This window comes from Colias croceus, chromosome 6 (genome assembly GCF_905220415.1).
Source record: "Colias croceus chromosome 6, ilColCroc2.1".
In the NCBI taxonomy this organism is placed as follows: domain Eukaryota; kingdom Metazoa; phylum Arthropoda; class Insecta; order Lepidoptera; family Pieridae; genus Colias; species Colias croceus.
The window spans coordinates 813,281-832,422 of record NC_059542.1 but is presented as its reverse complement, the minus strand read 5'-3'; the positions used below and the strand labels follow the sequence as shown (position 1 = coordinate 832,422).

The following is a 19,142-nucleotide window of genomic DNA, read 5'->3' as shown; positions in this document are numbered from 1 at the left end:
TTTATATAAAATACCTTTGAATTAAATGAGGATAAAAATTATTTATAAGTTTTTTTTTTCAATTGTTCCTTTGACTCAACTTTTGACTGGTTGGCTGGCAGAAATTACAAACCGAATTGAAAGTGTTTCTATCTTGTGTTTTTTTTTACTATGTTTAATTGAAACTTTCCAGTATACTGGAAATAACTTAATAATAATAAATTTTTAAGTTTTACAAATAAATAATGATGAATAATGAATAATAAGATTCAAAGTATGTATCTATCATTACCTATAGCATGTTAAATAACGAATACATTTCACACAACCTAACCTATTACTAAATACCTATTTTTTTTTAAGTTAAGTTTAGTCACACAGCCCGAAAAAATATATGCATTACATATTTTTCTTTTTTTATTTACTAATTAAAACATAAAATTACCTACCTATACTATAATACGTAAATAATACTATCAAAAATATATACAGGGTGTAATCGTTAAGTGTGCACAGGCGATTATTCCGTAACTATTACAGATATCAAAAAACTTTAAACTGATATCGAAAGTATTTAACCTAATGAGTAAAATGGCCATAATAAATTTTTAAAAATAAAACGAGAAATATCTGAAAAATTAACTTGAAACCCTCCCATACATTTAGTATGGGATACGAATATCCCATGTACATGGGTTGATCCAAAGTAATGATAATCAATATTAAACATGGTCATTACAGTTATAATAATTATGTAGTTCTCTAGATAGTCTTCTAACTAGAAAATATACTTCAATATTTTTTTCCTAAACTTAAAAAAAAAACTGACTTCATCCACAAAAACCCCTCCACGCGGCCATCACTTCGCTGTCGTCTTAAAATAATTTATTGCTAAGAAAGTGTTTCTTGTGCCGAGGAAAGAGATAAAAGTAAATAGGAGCTAGATCTAAAAAAAATAGGGTAGGTGTTCAAGCATTTGGAATGCCGATTTTTGAATGGCAGCCATCGCAACTGACTCTTTGTGATCTGGTGCGTTGTCTTGGTGAAACAGCGTTCAGATCCGCAGTTTTCCATGTCTCTTTTCCTTACTAACCAACCGCAATCTTTAAATTTGATCTGTTTAGTAAGAGCCCAATAAAGTGGCTACCTTTTTAAAATATTCCACCATAATTATTCCTTCAGCGTCCCAAAAAACTACCGCTTTAATCTAACCTACTGATTTTCACTTTGAATTTCTTCATCGTCACTTTGGAAGCTCGCATCCAGGACATTGATTGCTTTTTGGTTTCAGCATAAACATGGTGAACTAGTAACGTCCATGATCACAAAACGTGACAAAAATTATCCTGATATCATTAAAAATTTAGAAATTTACCCTCTACATGTCGAATCGTTGTTTCTTCTTTTCGTCGGGAAACATTCTGGCACGCACGGTTCACATTCAAATTAATGTAAATAATTGGAAACGTGGCCTGTTGATATGATTTTTTTGTGATTACTTAGTGAATACATGAGCAAGCAAAAAACATTTATTTTATATTTTTATGTGCACAGGAAATACCCAATTATCATTACTTTTGGATCAACCTAGTACATTTAATATGAAAGATTTTAGCTTTTTCTTTATTTTTTTGGTTTTCTGCTTTAATTACTTGGCAAATTTGAACGGAAGTTCATTTAGAAACTGTAAATAGAGCTCCTCATTGTATTGCACAATGAGGACATCACTTCGAAAATCTGCTATGAATACAAAATGTATGGGAAATAAAATGTATGGGAGCGTTTAATGTAACATTTTTGGATATTTCTCGTTTTATTTTTAAAAATTTATTATGGCCATTTTACTCATTAGGTTAAGTACTTTCGATATCAGTTTAAAGTTTTTTGGTATCTGCAATAGTTACGGAATAATCGCTTGTGCACACTTAACGATTACACCCTGTATATATGTATTATATAGTCTGTTTTTCTCTCTACCCCAATTTTGAGAACAGGCTATCTATTGAAAGGTAAGCAGATAACCATGCAAAAAAACACAATTTATGACATATTCCTTACATTTTTCTCCATATTATCCATATTTTCGATCACAGAACCCATTACAAACAAACCTCCAAGCACACAAATGGCTGGAACAATAAATTAGGTGGAATACCTAACTCAGCGTTACGCCTAATTAAGTATACCACGAAAACAATATATGAGTTATAAGCATGGATATTACGAATATTTCAGTCTATGACAGCGGGACCTTGATAACATAAGCTTGAAGAATATTTGCGAAATATTACTTTGTCATCACATAGTATAAAACAGAGTCGCTGTCGCTGTCTGTCTGTCCGTATGTATGCTTAAATCTTTAAAACTACGCAACGGATTTTGATGAGGTTCTTTAATAGATAGTTCCTTAGGAAGGTTTTAGTAGGTATATAATTTGTGAAATTTTCTACAAAGCGGGCGAAGTGCGCGCGGAAATCTAGTAACGTAATTAAATAATAAATAAATAAATAAATATTATAGGACATTATTACACAAATCGACCTAGTCCCAGAGTAAGCTCAATTAAGGCTTGTGTTGTGGGTACTAGGCGACGATAAATATAATATTTAATAAATACATATATAGATAATAACACCCAGACCCAAGAACAAATAATTGAGTTCATCACACAAATATTTGCCCTGACCGGGGATCGAACCCGGGACCGTCGGCTCAGTAGGCAGTTACTTTACCACTGCGCCAACCGCGTCGTCAAAAAGTAATTACTAATTATATATAGGTACCTTATAGGGATCTTGTCGAAAACCAGCGCCAGGCATATGCCTGGCACATGCTGAACTCGATCCTTTTTGGCGATACGGGGGCACTTTTATCTAACATTGTTTTATTTTTTGTTTTTGTATTGTTTATTCATTTCTTTTTTGTAATTCTTTTTTATGCTTTTACTGTATTGTGTCTCACTATTTTGCCAAATAAACATTTTTTCTTTCTTTCTTCTTTCTTTCTGTACCTACCTACTTTAGTGTGGGAATGCAATCAATGAGCTTTCAGTGCCGAGCTTTTAGTATGGAGCATTCAGTTCCGAGCTTTCATTCACGAGCTTTCAGTTCCAAGCTTTCATTCACGAGCTTTCAGTTCCGAGCTTTCAGTATGGAGCTTTCAGTTCCGAGCTTTCAGTATGGAGCTTTCAGTTCCGAGCTTTCATTCACGAGCTTTGAGTTCCGAGCTTTCAGTATGGATCTTTCAGTACCGAGCTTTCATTCACGAGCTTTCAGTTCCGAGCTTTCAGTATGGAGCTTTCAGTTCCAAGCTTTCATTCACGAGCTTTCAGTTCCGAGCTTTCAGTCACGAGCTTTTAGTTCCAAGCTTTTTGTTCTGAAGGCCGTTCTGAGGGGCCGTATTATGAACTCTTATTTCAGGAAAGTTTACGCCGTGACTTGAATTGACTGGCAGATTCATAATATAATAAACAGCCCCAGTTATACTTATAGTGAATGCAATACAAGAAACACGCATGTAAACGATGGAGAAGACAATACAAAACGCCAAAAACCGAAGTGTTTTGTGTAGGTATGTATTCTGACTCCTGTAGACTCTTTTTTGACCCACTTTAAACGGACATAATATCTCAGTTATTGAAAATTACATTTTACTTGTTAATAATTTGAATGAATATGCATTATGGTTATAGTATAATTAGGTTATATTAAGGTGTGAATTATGTTTTTTCTTAGTAGGATTAACTATAACGAAAATAAATTATAATACTACTCTATGAGAATGTTCACAAGCAATAATTAATTTTATTTATGACATATACCTAAGAGCTAAGATATAATAATTGTTTATTTGTTTCAGTGGTTTCATTCCTACGTATCCTTGGTAACAATAAACAGTTTTGCCACGAAAAATATCTCAGCCAATTATACCTGGTGCATTCAATAAGTACCTAGCCTCATCACCAGGGGGCGCTATTGTTTCAAAATAGGTTTACCACAGTGTAGCTCATTCTTTTTTAAGTATTTTTTTTAATTTTCATTCCAATCCCTTCATTTGTTTTAATTTGACAACCTATGGAAGCGAACGTATCGATCGGTTTTACAAAAATGGAAAAAGAGCAATATTGTTCGGTGATTCGATTCCTATTTTTGGACGGGAAAGAGCGTATCGAAATCAAAGGCCGCTTGGATGCTGTGTACGGTGACTCTTCTCCATCGATAGCCACCCTCAAGAATTGCTTCAACGAGTTTGCACGTGGCCGTACGTCGGTTTTTGATGAACCACGTCCAGGTGCACCAAAAACAGCTGCTACGGATGAAAACATTAAAAAAATCCATGATCTCGTATTGACAGATCGCCGATTGAAGGTTCGGGAGCTAGCTGAGACTGTAGGCATTTCAGAAGGAACAGTCAATCATATTCTTCACGAGGAACTCGGCATGAGAAAGCTGTCGGCGCGATGGGTTCCGCATTTACTCACACCGGAAAACAAGCGCAACAGTGAGCCCACGTCGGAGACGTGTTTGGCGTTGTTTAAGCGGAATCCAGGGGAGTTTTTGCGTCGTTTTGTGACAGTCGATGAAACCTGGATTCACTGGTACACACCAGAGACCAAGGAGCAATCAAAACAATGGATCCAGACCGGGGAACGTACTCCAAAGAAGGCGAAAACTGTAAAATCGGCCACAAAAGTTATGGCCACCATTTTCTGGGATTCACAAGGAGTTGTCTACATCGATTACCTCGAGAAGGGTAAACCAATTACAGGGCTTTACTATGCCAATTTATTGGACCGATTCGACGCCGAATTAAAGAAAAAATGACCCCATCTGGCTAAGAAAAAGGTGCTGTTACACCACGACAACGCACTGGTTCACACGTCTGCCGTTGCCATAGCCAAATTGGTCGAATTATGCTACGAATTGCTGCTTTATCCACCGTATTCTCCAGATTTAGCCCCTGGTGACTTCTTTCTGTTTCCTAATCTGAAAAAATCCCTCGCCGGGAATAGATATGGATCAAATGAGGAGGTTATCGCTGCCACGGAGGCCTATTTTACAGAGTTTGAGAAAACATATTTTTCGGACGGGTTAAAAAAGTTGGAGCATCGCTGGACTAAGTATATCGAACTAAAAGGAGACTATGTTGAAAAATAAATTGCTACTTTTCCAAAATTTTCGTATAATTTTTCTAGGCTAAGTATTTATTGAATCGCCCTCGATACTTCGTAATAAAACACCAAACATAACGAGACAAAACTCACAACAAACTAATAAGAAAAGATTGACGCAAATCCACTAACAATAAGTCACAAATAAACGATACACAATAAACCAGTTATTAACACAACGAAACAAAGTGTAATTCAACCGTTTACAATTATTACCCCATTCCAACAATCGACACTGTGTCCCTGGTATATGCAAAATTGAGTCAAAAATTTCCTGTGTCGTGACACAGTGCTATAGTGAGTTGACACTATAATGTCGACGCCAAGTTTTGATGATTATTGCTTTATTAACCAATATTGAACGAGATTGTGGCTGGTGGCACGAATGCTGGTTAGTTACATTTTAACTACTGGTTAAGCTACAGTTTAATTTTTTGATATTCAGTAAGTTAAGTTTATATTATATTATTCTATTTAAAAATAAACGCTAATGATCAGTATTTTCATGAAACTGAAAGCTCTATGAAAATGTTCTCTATTATCTCTTAACTTTGTTCATCTATAGGTACTCTATACTCGATCGAAAAACGCATCCTCAGTACTCATTTCTAAACTATTCACCAGTCATTCTTATTTTAATAATTATATACTTGGGTAATACTTTTGCAAGAGTTTTTGTTCCAGTAATTGATAACACATTATACAAATTGGCAATGTTACTAGTGTTCCAATATAAAAGTAGGTATATCTGATTACTTCTATTTTAGACACTGGACTACGTAAGTGATCATATTGTTATATCCTATCACCTATGGCACTATTTCTTCCAGCATTTCCGTATTTATCAACATTTTATTGTCTTGAGCATAATTTTTTACTGCATTTTTACAACACGTTATTGTGATGATTACGCCTTCTTAATGCTTACTATTTACTTGCTCAAGGCTATTTCATAATAACTAGTTCCTCTTATATGGATCATTCTGTTACACACACGCAGTTAAGTTAATTGTGTTAGTCTTTCACAAAATAAACAAAAAAAAACTTCATCTACTATCTAAACTGAGCCCTCCACTTAAACTATACTTAAACCGCGCTTTCCTTAAACTTCGTTTAAGCCGTGTAACCGCACACAGTTCCCGCGGGAGCCGCAGTTAGCCGCCGCGTCGCCGCTTGATTGGGACGCTCGTAAACCAATCCGCGCCGACTGCTGACTAGTGATGTACCGATAGTGTATATTTTTATCGATAATTTTTTTTGACTAAACTTAAGAGTGGAATGAATGGTCGTATAAGGAATAATATTACCTGTAATTATCTTAATAACGCAGTTATCTATTATGGATATGAAATGTTTTCTTCACAAATTGTTTAAAATTATGCATGCTTTTGTGTATTTTTTGCAACAATTTTTTTAAATCCTTACAAAATTGCAAAAAAATTTTCATAGATTCATTGGGAAAATTGGGCTTATGATTTCAATGATTTCATTTTATATTTACATGTGCATTAAATATAAATATTTTATAAGAATGGAGATTACATCTTTAAATTAGCACATGCTAAATAACAAATAATACAAAACGCCACCAACAAATTAACAATTCTGATAAATATTCATCAAATATTTATCAGAATTGTTAATTTGTTCAAGTCATATCGAGTCTCACGTTCACATCACTATTCATAATTTTAAGCAATTTGAACTTAACGATAATCGCACGACAAAATAAGAAAATTTTAGTACACCCTGTTTTTATACTGAAAATTGTATTAGTATTTTTCTTTGGAGATTCTTAACCCCTTATTGCATGAATTATTAAGGAGATGAAATAAAAATTATTTTTTTGCAAAAAAGTGTTTATTAGACCTTACATTATGAGATCAAATTGAGAAAAAAAAATATTTACTTATATTATAGAAAATATGAAACGGCGCCATATATGGACTCGTATGCAGTGTTTGTTGTATTTTTTCTGTCATATATGGCTTCATATGCAATTAGAAAAAAGTAACTAATTAATAAAATTAAAATATATTCCGGACTAATTTCACACACTCGGTTGCTAAGCCCCAAAACAAAAGGCTTGTATCCTGAATGCTAAGTCAACTGATATACTACATATACTTTACATAAATCCTATCCTACTAATATTAAAAATGCGAAAGTTTGTGAGGGTGGATGTATACATGTATGTGTTTGTTTGTTACTCTTTCACGCAAATATTACTGAACCGAACAATGAAATTTAGCACACATAATATAGAGGGTAACTTGGCCTAACACATAGGATAGGTTTTATCCCGGGAATCCCACAGGAACGGGAACCATGCGGGGTTTTCTTTGAAAACGCGGGCGAGGCCACGGGCGAAATGTTAGTACTTTATATGGATATCTAAATAAAACCCAGAATCATAGCCAACTTATACTTCGTGAAATAGCTTAAAACAATAACATTTGTCATTATAACATAAAAACACGTTATATTTTTCACATAACGTGAAGGAACGAAATTGGAACAATATAGGCATAGCTGACGGACGTTCTTCTTCCAAATTGGGTAATGACTAATCCCATCAGATCGTGCAGAATCAAAGTGAAAATCTAGATGTCTTGCAGGAGATTTTCGTAGCTTTTTTGCGGCAATTGGCGAGTCAGGAATACAAATGAGACTCCAGAGATGTTTCTAAGTTCTTGAGAGACGACCACGTCTTTTGGTAATAAGAGCTTTCCCTGACTTTCGCATTTGCTCTGAAACGGCTAATTAAAAATCATACAGTGGCATATAGCATGAGTCTGTATTTATTGATGATGATATAATATTTACATGTTTAGCATTGAGATAAAAGTGTCCAGAATCGATACTGGAACAATCAGTGAAAGTATCCTTGAATGCATACCAAGCCACATATGACATAATATAGTTTGGACGGAATGCATACGAAGCCAAATATGACAGATTTGGAAAAGTACAAAAAATCATGATTAAAGTAAAAAAAACAACCAAACCAAATGTTTTGCCTTATTTTAGAAAGACTAAAGAAAGAAGTAATATTTTTTTTCATAGCTTTACTCACCGTTTTGATATTGAAATCTTAATTTGAAAATCACAGTTTTTTCCGCGCACCCAAACCGTCGCACGCGCTAGACTAAATCTATCATATATCTGATGGATAATAATTACACTGTATAAATTAATTACATTCCAATTCTCGATGATATGCTGTTTAAGATGTAAGGTAGTTTTTTTAGATATTGTTTATAGTTAGCCTATAAAAAATTCATGAACTTCGTCGTCCATACATGGCTTTGTATGCGGTAAGGGGTTAAATATTTTTGAAAATATGTAACTAAGACCTTACAACCTTACTCTTGATATTTTTAGTTTTAATAATGTTTCTACAGGGTGTAATCGTTAAGTGTGCACTTACTTTCATTAGGTTAAGTACTTTCGATATCAGTTTAAAGTTTTTTGAAATCTGCAATAGCTACGGAATAATCGCTTGTGCACACTTAACGATTACACCCTGTATAGTCACATAAATATTCCTATAGTGATGTTCTAACAATGTTTTGTTTAAGATATAACGCCAATAAGACTAATGAGAAAAGAGAGGAGAAACTGAGAGGAAATTAAATAATAAATTATAATTAAAAATTCTTTTTTTTATCTATCTTAAAGTACTATTAGTTTAAGGGCCCTTAGTAGGTAAAAACGGCAAATTGGACTGTTTTCTATGAGCTATAATTGAAAATATTGAAGTTTTTTCGCACTGAAACTTCTAATATGTATTACAGAACGTATGTGTGATGGGATGACTGTTTCCAAAACACGATTGGAAAAATTTTGCTCGATAAAAAAAATCCTGAAGTTACCTCTAAAATATCATATAAATGCTCATTACAACCGTATTTTACGATAATAATTCGTATAAAATTACAAATACATAGGTTCTCGATTTCGTGACTGTTTTAGATTTAGAAAATACTAAATATTTTCATTCTTTTTTTGATAAAAATGTGAATGGCGCTTACAATTTTTAGTTTCGGGCACGTTGATTCCATACTAAACGCGGACCCCCTCACCCCTTACCTCAGGCCCGAATAGCTGAATTTTCGCTGACCGCCTAAGGGTCCGCCTAAGACCCCCCTAGGGAAAGAAGTAAAATATAACATTGATTTATAACGTTAAAATTAGATATAATATAAGCAAATTAAAAAAAATGTTGTGTGGTTTTATGAAACCACGGTAAAAGTGAAACTGTTCGAACGGTTCCGAACACTGCTTTGTGTAGCGCATGTCGCGTGCCGAGTAGGTATACCTACTCGGCAGCCGCGATACACGCGACATGCGCTACACAGACCAAAAAAGTTTGAGACGATGTAATAAAAGTTTCACTTTAATAAACTAAATGTTTTATTTACATAGATTTGATCATTTTTAAGACGGTCAATGCATTTACCTCAATCATGCTTGCTTTAAATAAAACTAATAAGTAGTTACAATATAATTAAAAGTATAATGGCTTTCAACTACTGGAAAATCAAAAAGTGAAGAGCTGAGAACCTTTTTTTGCATGGGCAACGACGATTAATTTAAACTTAATTTATTTTTTGCAGGTTTATGTCGTATCGGCGTCGTATGGTTTAAATAATACTACAGTTTTACAAGTACGAATTCAAGAAGACTATCGTAAAATGTGTTTTGTTTGACAACTAGCTGGCTTTCTGTGTTCCACTATTTAATTTTATGTCTGTTTTTATTTTTATTGTTGTGGCCACCGAATATCTTAAGGTTTACTTCGAGTTGTTTCGGTTTTACAGGGGAAAGATCAAATCATATTAAATTTTTTTGAATAAAAAGTACGAATACAATGTGAAATAACATTTTTAAAACCCGAAAATAAAAATAAAATCTATTCGTAGGAACCTGTATTTACCTGAATCTATCATCTTTTATTAAACAATAAGTTTGATAGATACCTAAATAATGTTATTGATACACCTAACATAGGTAATTATTACTTCATTATTAATTATTATTCACTATGCACGGGATAGACAAAAGCAAAAACAGCGAGCTATAATGTCTATTCATATTATAATATTTTGTAAAACAAGGGTTTGATGCGGAAATTAAATAAGAAAGTATACCATATTATTTATATAACTTTTCGGTTGATTTGCATTTTCAATTTGATTAATAGGAATAGGAATCTGTAGTGCTAAAGTACAGTATAATACGTGCATTATTTTTAAATATTTATCAATAAAATAGTTTCAGTCTTATTTTATAACACTGATCGTTTGCGGAAAGTTCCGCCTACAAATTCTTAGAACTTCATAAAACACGCCATCTAGTTTTACTTTCGAAAAGCATTACTATAGTAAAAGCGCCATCTATAATAAATATAAGGAAAAATTACTAGTATGGTGGTGTTTGGATTAAACGTAGTTTTACAGCATTATAATAGATGGCGTTGTTTTTGATCACGTGAATTTGTTTCTATAATGCACCACTAGATGGCAGTACTACAATCATCAATAAATTATTTTTATTAATTTTCTTTCCGTTGAAGCATGTTAATTACTAAAAATTTGAATAGTTTATGAATTTCAGAATTACTTTATGTGACTACAACAGCACGTTCGAAAAAAGTTGTTTATTCATTAAGTAACTACCTACTTATAATTACGTAGGTACTTATTACATGAAACTGAAGAGATTGTTTGAACGTGCTAATTTTAGGAAAAAATATTTTTTTATTTATTACCATCTTACTTATCAATTATCATGCTTACCATGTCGAAATAGCCTACGGAAATTTAATTCAAAAGTCGGAGAAGTGCGAGTTCGGAATGGTTACTATAAAAACATATTTTTAATATTGTATCATTAACCCCGGAAATTATTTGATATTTTAAGAATTTCTAACAAGTTTTAAGTAACATTCTAAAAGTTCCAATTGCTATCGTATTGCGTTTCAAAAGCTCGCAGACAAATTATAATTTGACAAACCGACGTTTGATAATAATTGATGTGTACTTACTACCTACTATAGTAAAAGAACTAACATGCGATACCCATCTATGAAGTATGAAATCGTACTCGTATACCTATCTTCTGTAAAATATTTAAAATAACAACTTTCTCAAGTTGCCCATGGAAAAACTACTGACTCCTTACCTACTTACATGTTCCGGGCTACCTTTGCGTGCATTCGGTAGTTGGTATTTTTACAAAATTTTACCCTATAATTTTTTCTTATTGATAAAAATATAGTTTATGATGGTCCAAATGAGTACGAATATCCAACCAAAACTATGTAACCACACCCTTACCGTGTCGATAAAATACACTTCCGTGTTCAAATATCGTCTTTTGATCGCGCTATATTTAGCGAGTGTCCTACATTGGATATCTGGATAGAAGGGGATACAACTAGGTGCTTAGGTACTATATCTGATTTAAACAGAAATACAGGTAAAAGAAGAATGAAGTAAATAGCACGGAAAATTAGATGTAAGAACTCTACGCGTTTGACAGTTCGCGCGAAGTTCGCAGAAACGCGAAGATAACACGTGTGAGGTCGGATAGCTCCAGATATTTCTCATAAACACTAAATTTTAAATTAAATTGAATATTATAAATATTATTATAGGTAGAGAAGACTAGAAGAAAATAAGAAAAATCCATACAAACTAAAAAATTTAAGATATTAATACCTATGTTCCGTTACTAAGGTATTAGCTAATTTTTTGTAAATGAACATGAAATTTCATTAAACAATGCAGTAAGTATTATAATTTAACAATTCATTAGACCTATAATATGATTAACTAAGGTACATTTCACACAACTTCAAATTCATCCCAATAAACCCATCATGTAACAGAATCCAATACACTATAATATCAACAAGAAAAGAGTCGATGACACATAATTTCCCGACTTTATATCGCGCCGACCTATTTTCCCCAGTCTGGAGTGGGCGAAAGTTTAAATAGACGAAACGTGTGAATGAATATTTATTTACTCATAGCTTACACACACACACACAAACACATGACAACTCTTAATTAGTCACACATTGACAATGGTGATTGGTGGCGTATCTCACCCTGTGACTTGCTAGGTATGCAAATTATGACGTATGCATAGGTATGATATTTTCTTAGAGGGGGTAGTAATAAACACTACTGGCGCGGTGGCGCGTTGAGAGTAAATATTCAAGGTCGCGTCATGGCAATACCGTCTTGTGATGGAGTAAGTCGACGAATCTTGCAAATACAAAAAAATAAACCTTAATTTTTCAGTTTTATCCATAGACATTGTATTTTTCCAGGATAAAAAGTATCCTATTTTATGTCCAGGATAATAAGGTATATACCAAGTTTCATCGAAATCGAACCGTTAGTTTTCTAGTTTTCATGTGATGTCATCATATACAGACAGACAGACAAACAAAAATTTATTTAATCACATATTTGGGTTTGGTATCGATCCAGTAAAACCCGTGCTATTTATTTTTTCAATATTTTTAATGTACAGAATTGACCCTTCTACAGATTTGTTAATTTGTTATATTATTAATTATAATGCATCTATATTCTATACCATCGTCTCCTTAAATTCGCAAATGAATCGTCCCAACTCCGCGCCCGGAGCGCGGGGTGCGAGGTGCTGTGCGCGGGGGGACGGGGACCACCGGCGCACGCGGTGCCCTGTGATACGGCGCGCGACACGGCCGCGGGCCTTTGTTAGTGAGGGGGAGAAAGTTGCAATTTTTTTATGATTAAAAATTATAACTGTAATCTAGACTCGAGGAATATTAAATATTATTAAGATATCTTTGTATTGTAATTGTATTGTATTGTAATGTCTGCATTTTTATTTTTAAACACCAATAATGAAAAAAGCGTCTATTGAATTCAATATCAAGAAAAAGTTATTAAGCTTACGTTGATTTTGACAAAATACACAATTTTCTACGTTCATAGTAAGTATAAAGAGGATTGGAAAGCTGTTATGTTTATCTGAAATAATGTAAATTCTAAAAAAAACAACGAAACAGATTTTGTGACCTTTCAGCAATGGATTCTACATTATTTATGAAGCCCTTACCCTTGCAGAGCGATGAATTGAAAAATGTATAACTCATTTCTTACAATCGGTTAAAAAAATACGAGGCACAGTAATAAATGCGCTTGCACTTTTTTCGCTCTTATTTTCTCGCGTTGTGCCAAAATTGAGTTGTACAGATTTGACTTTTTGCCTCGCCGGCGGTCCGATAACCCGTGTTTGTTTATTTATTTACTGACTTGGAAAGTGGAGGGTGCATTCGTTTCGATAATTGAAAAAATTGATTGATTTCGATTATCGAGATTCTTATAAAATATAATAAATCGCTAATTATGACACAATGTGTTTAAGGACCAGGAAACTTCTTTCTTCTTTCTTTCATCTTTTTTATCACTTTTAAAAATTTCTTGAATTGAATAAAAATTGGTTTATCTATTGATTTATTTCGCAAATTTAAATTTGGGCAGCTAGATGCCGAATAAATTCATAATCATACGATATAATTTACACTTTTATACCTAACATATTAAATTACAAAACACAAAATTTTGACCTTGTTTTGAAATAGACGAAATTGTCGAATAAAAGGTTTATGGGACTTGGAAACTGCTTGTGGCTTTTCATAGATGCTGATGAATATAAACTATTTAACCACGTCCTGTTAAATTAGTTTATTCCTTTTTTTAAGTATTCGATATAAAGCAAAATTTTATGTATTTTGGTTACATATATGGCCACAATATGGTTCTCTAGCTGACACACGCGTTTACGTGCGTACCTACAACGAAACAAACAGATATTCAAAAATAAATGCATAATCACGTCTTCTGTTTGTTACAGCCTTTTACACCTGATCTCTACAATGGAATATGGATATCTAACTAGAAAATTAATTCTACAGTTACAAGTACTGTAACAAACTTCAATCAATAACAAATTATTTATATACCTTGAATGAAACTGGACCGCAAGCCAAAAGCTATGAAATTAAAAAAAAAATGCCACCAAAAGAATACATACACACATAATATTATAAGTTACACAAATAAACGTATCCAATAAAAGATTACTTACGTATGTAGTTTATTAATTTTTAAAAGCACAATAGGGTACTTATCTCACCGGTGGTCGCGAATATGAGGTCTAAACCAAGTCAGTGTCTCCAACATCGCTGGTGGCATTTACTTTTTTCCCGTCACTCCCGTAGAGGTAATAAATCAAGTGCATACTTAATTATTTTGATTAAAACCGAGGCACAGATACCAATTTCTGGGCCACTCTTTATAATTTAAGGGCAGGCGAAGTAATTTTGTATTTATGCAAATTATTTGTACGGGACATTTTTTTGTAAAAATCGATAGACTAATTGTTTTATGGAGTAATTAGGAGTTTTCTTATAAAATATACTTATGAATTGTTTGAAATCAGATGGATGCACTTGCTAAATTACCTTTACTTACGTCGTTTATATTTTATGCAAAATTATGTTGATTATTTTTCCGACCCAAATATCGACCAATAGAATTGCACCATTCGACGTCACGTGGTACAACCTACATGGTATTATAGGTACTGATAATTTTTTGAAAATTTTCTCTGGTCGTTGACGTCAAACTGACAGGTTGAATTCAATTGTGAAATTATTGGCCGACATTTGGGACGGAAAAATAATCCCCCGAATACCACACGAGCTTTAAAATTATCTGTCATTTCCCTCAAGGTTCCCTGCAAACAAATAAAGTCGTCAAGTTTTTCAGGAAAAATCACTCGCGCTTCGCGCTCGTGATTTTTTAACCTTGACTAAAAACTTGACTCCTTCATTTGTTTGCAACGAACCTATCGGAAAATACCCGATAATTTTGAAGCTCTTGTGGTATTATAAGTGATAAACACAACAGTTATCCATTACACAAAAGTGACAGACACACAGTTTACACAGAGATTTTCGAACTAAACAATATCTCAAGATGCTTTAATTGTTAAACATTTCTTTAAGATAGATACCTTTCATTCCAAAAACGGCTCGTTTACAACAAAAACATTAGCTGATTGGTTTCTCACAGTCCGTGCCTCCCGACAGACGGACAATCAAATAATTTGGAACACCTATACGTGTCTTTTAGGGCATTATGTACCTTTATGTTGTTGGTTAAGCTTCTATTAGGGGTTCGAAACACGTACGTATAAATAACAACATTGTTATATTTCTCTCTGATGCGCCGCGCCGCTCGGCTCGTAGAAATACTGTGAAATAAAATTATTTATACTTAATATGTTTAGGGAAAGCTTTATTATAAGGTGATGCCGCGGTTTCGTCCGCTTTTTTGGTAACGAAAAATTAAACTTGAAAGAGCGTATAAAATGTGGCGCCAAAATTAAATAATTTTTGAAATAACCACAATATTATCATTCTTAAAATAAAGACAAATTGAAATTATGATTAGTCAAACATGGGGCATGCCATCTCTTTAATAACATATCCCTTCTTCCGTCACAGTCGGATAAAACATAATTTCTAAACTCCACAATAAACTTGAGGAGCTTAGAAACAATATTTTTTATTAAACGGCAAGTCAATAAACGGAGCACAAAGACGTTAGTGGATGCAATATACCGCGTGTCTCAGTGGTAGAGCCCCGTCTCTGCTCCATTCGATGCAAATTCTCACATCGACCGCCTGCACGTGTGGTACAAGTAGCTAAGCGGAAGCGGGAGCGGATAAGGCTTTTATTGAGGATTAAATTTTATGGGAAACGTTTGATTCATGTGAAAAGTGAGTATAATTTGACAATTATGTTTGGGATTTTTTAGTTAATTTAGTTAATGTTTTATAGACTGCCCGTCATATAGAGTTATTATATTTTTGGTGTCACATTGGTTAAGTAGTCCTAACTGATATATTTTTTATTTGTTTATTGAGAAATTATTACTTATGGGTTCAAGGTTAATTATTGTGTTCTGCCTTTAAATTATGTATAATATTGTGAACATTCGTCATTTCATTGAAAATTAAAAAGGTAGAAATAAATATTTAGAACATTTTATAGAGTTGGAAAATAAAAATACAAAATCGCTGTTTATTGGACCAAGCCCTTTGGTATGTTGGGAATGTAATATTCACCTCCGCACTTAAATAGAATTATTAAAACGAAATAGGGAACATTTTATGCAAATTTTCTTTCGGGATAAGTTAGGTATATGAGAATTTATTAGCGTTTAGAATGTGGAAGGATAGATAAATAGTTTCTATAGAATTGAGAGTTTGTGGAATCGTTTACAAATGGGTATTTATAATAGCTAGATTAAGTATTTAATATTGTAATAAGTAATTGTTTTAAATATTAAAATACATTAATAGTTAATATAAAACCGCTAACGGTTTGCCATCTTACGTTTTTTTAACAAAGTACCTTTTCAGCAAATGAAATATTTTTAGAATTAACTAAGTATTCACTTTTGCTAACAAGAAATGAATTAGTTTCTTTATTGAACGACAAAAATGCATTACATCATCCTCATTATTTTTTTAATCAAATAATATTTAAATACAATTCGGGTCAAATTTCGATAGAAATTGAAAGTGATTTATTATTGAGATATACATAGGGGAGATAAAACAGTCATGCGGGTGAAGGTTCAATTGAAAAAGACTAATTAATTTTTCATTAGTTAATAAATTTAAAATATCGAATCAGTTAGGTTCTTACAAGAAGTATTGACAACGCAAATTTATATTTCTAGAATTCTGTAGTAGATTTCAGATATATTTGATCGGAAGATCTATCTGCGATTCAATTGATATTTCTGCTTCATGCTACAATAATTTTGCTTCAAGAATTTTGTATATGAATATGGTATGTATAATCTCGTAATGAATAAAATGTAGAGGCATAAGTACAAATCTATCTTTTTTTTTTCATCACAAAATAGCAATGGTTTGTCCACACCGAGTTCTACTAAACTATAAACGTCTTACAAACAGTATCCAGAGCTCCACAGGCTCTACGTGGACGCACCATTACAACTTACAAGTATCGCAACAAAGCGGGTTGGCGACATAAATAAAGTATGCAAAAGCGGGGAAGCGTCCACCGATGGATTAACGCGCGGAATCTCAGTTCCCACGGCGGACTGGACGCTGGGGTAAGGGACAGGAGGTCGCGGTTTGGCGAATTGACTAATATAAATTAAATTCTATTTAACTGATTTATAACGAGGTTTATTTGTTTCGAACACTTTACAACAAGCGAGATTTAATTAACTATTACTACAGCAGGAGCTTTTGATTCACAATTCTGCATTTTAGGATGGTGGCTCATAGTTATAGAAAATATAATATTCAGTTCTGATTTTTGAAAGGTAAATCGACCCCCATATAGAAATAGGTATCAATTGAGAATAATAGATTTTCCGGTGCTTATATTTTTGCCTTATGTTATAACGTATCGATTCATAATATGTATGATATCGTTGATTCTATCGCACTGTTTTATATTGCAAAGAAGAAAGTGTAAAATAATGGAATTTTATTTTGTTTTCATGAATTCGCTACTGCTCATAACATGCAATAAATAGTTGTCGCTATAGTATGCAAACTAGTGTAAATTATTCAAGGACATCACAGATTCTAGGTGGTCGACTCATCCACTTTGCCTATATTTTATGTATTTATTTATTTGCAGTACCTACTACTTACTAGTATTACTTCCTAAGAATATCCATAATTTTCTAATATTCATCTATACATTATAAATTTGATTTATGTAAAAATAAAACACTACTAGGAACTACAAGACATACAATTTTCTCTTCAATTCAGCATGCCAATCTTTTAACGCGCACCTGCAAATACAAATCCTTCATGGCGGAATATCATAATATTGTATCAAGGCACTATCCGCTCCCGCCCATAACTCGCTCCACACCGCTGTCACCTACACCACACGCACACACAAGTGTGCGACACCACACCGCTGGTGGTCGGCCCGTTCCAGGTTCGCCCAATTTGAAGACTTTACGAGCGCTCGCTCGTGGGAAACGCACTAAGTATTGCAGTTTTATACAAGTACTTATACTTACTAGTACTATAGTGCGTAACTTAGATTACAAAATAAAATAGTGCGTAAGTTAGCAACGTTCCAGATTAATTCTAGCTGTAAGCAGAAAAGTCACATGTTCCATAGCGCAATAAGCGTATTTTTTAACGTAGTTAGCTTGGTTCCAGAGATTTTATTCTAGTGGTAAGCAGAAAAGCTGCATGTTACTTTACCGGTTGAGACATAGTGCCATAGATAGCTTTATGTAAATTAATGACTAATTTAGTACGCCAAAATCAATGACATGGTAGTGCCACCATAGCTTCTTAGCATAGCTTTATATAAATTTAACTAATTTAGTACGCCAAAATCAATAATATCTCCCGCCACTATTGTATTTCGTATTAACGATTCATAATACCAGTAGTAATGATCGAATCAGCATGTGTATCTATAAAATGTTGGATACAAACGTATTTTGTTGCTAAATCTTTGATATAGAGATTATGGAAGCGGCACTGAATATCTACCCCTTACTGTGCCCTTAAACGCTATCTTAGAGTAGGCTTCGAATTGAAGATATCAATTAGAAAGTTCAGTACATTATGAAATGTCAATGTTCAATACAATCACTATATAGTATAAAACAAAGTCGCTTTCTCTGTCCCTATGTCCCTTTGTATGCTTAAATCTTTAAAACTACGCAACGGATTTTGATGCGATTTTTTAATAGATAGAGTGATTCAAGAGGAATGTTTTAGTATATAATTTATTAGGTTTTAGACAAAGCGGGCGAAGCCGCGGGCGGTAAGCTAGTCACAAATAAAAATGTTGTAAGGTTCAACTTAGTTGTGTTGTCTGTTTCTGTAAAACTT

The 19,142-nt window shown here is 33.3% G+C and overlaps 1 protein-coding gene across 1 annotated transcript; it reads left to right on the top strand.

The window, feature by feature from the left end:
- The first annotated feature begins 4,085 nt into the window (after positions 1 to 4,085).
- On the top strand, positions 4,086 to 4,802 carry LOC123692599. The gene has a single exon (XM_045637362.1). It carries the CDS (start codon positions 4,086 to 4,088, stop codon positions 4,800 to 4,802), a length of 717 nt encoding a protein of 238 aa, XP_045493318.1.
- The last annotated feature ends 14,340 nt before the right edge of the window (positions 4,803 to 19,142 follow it).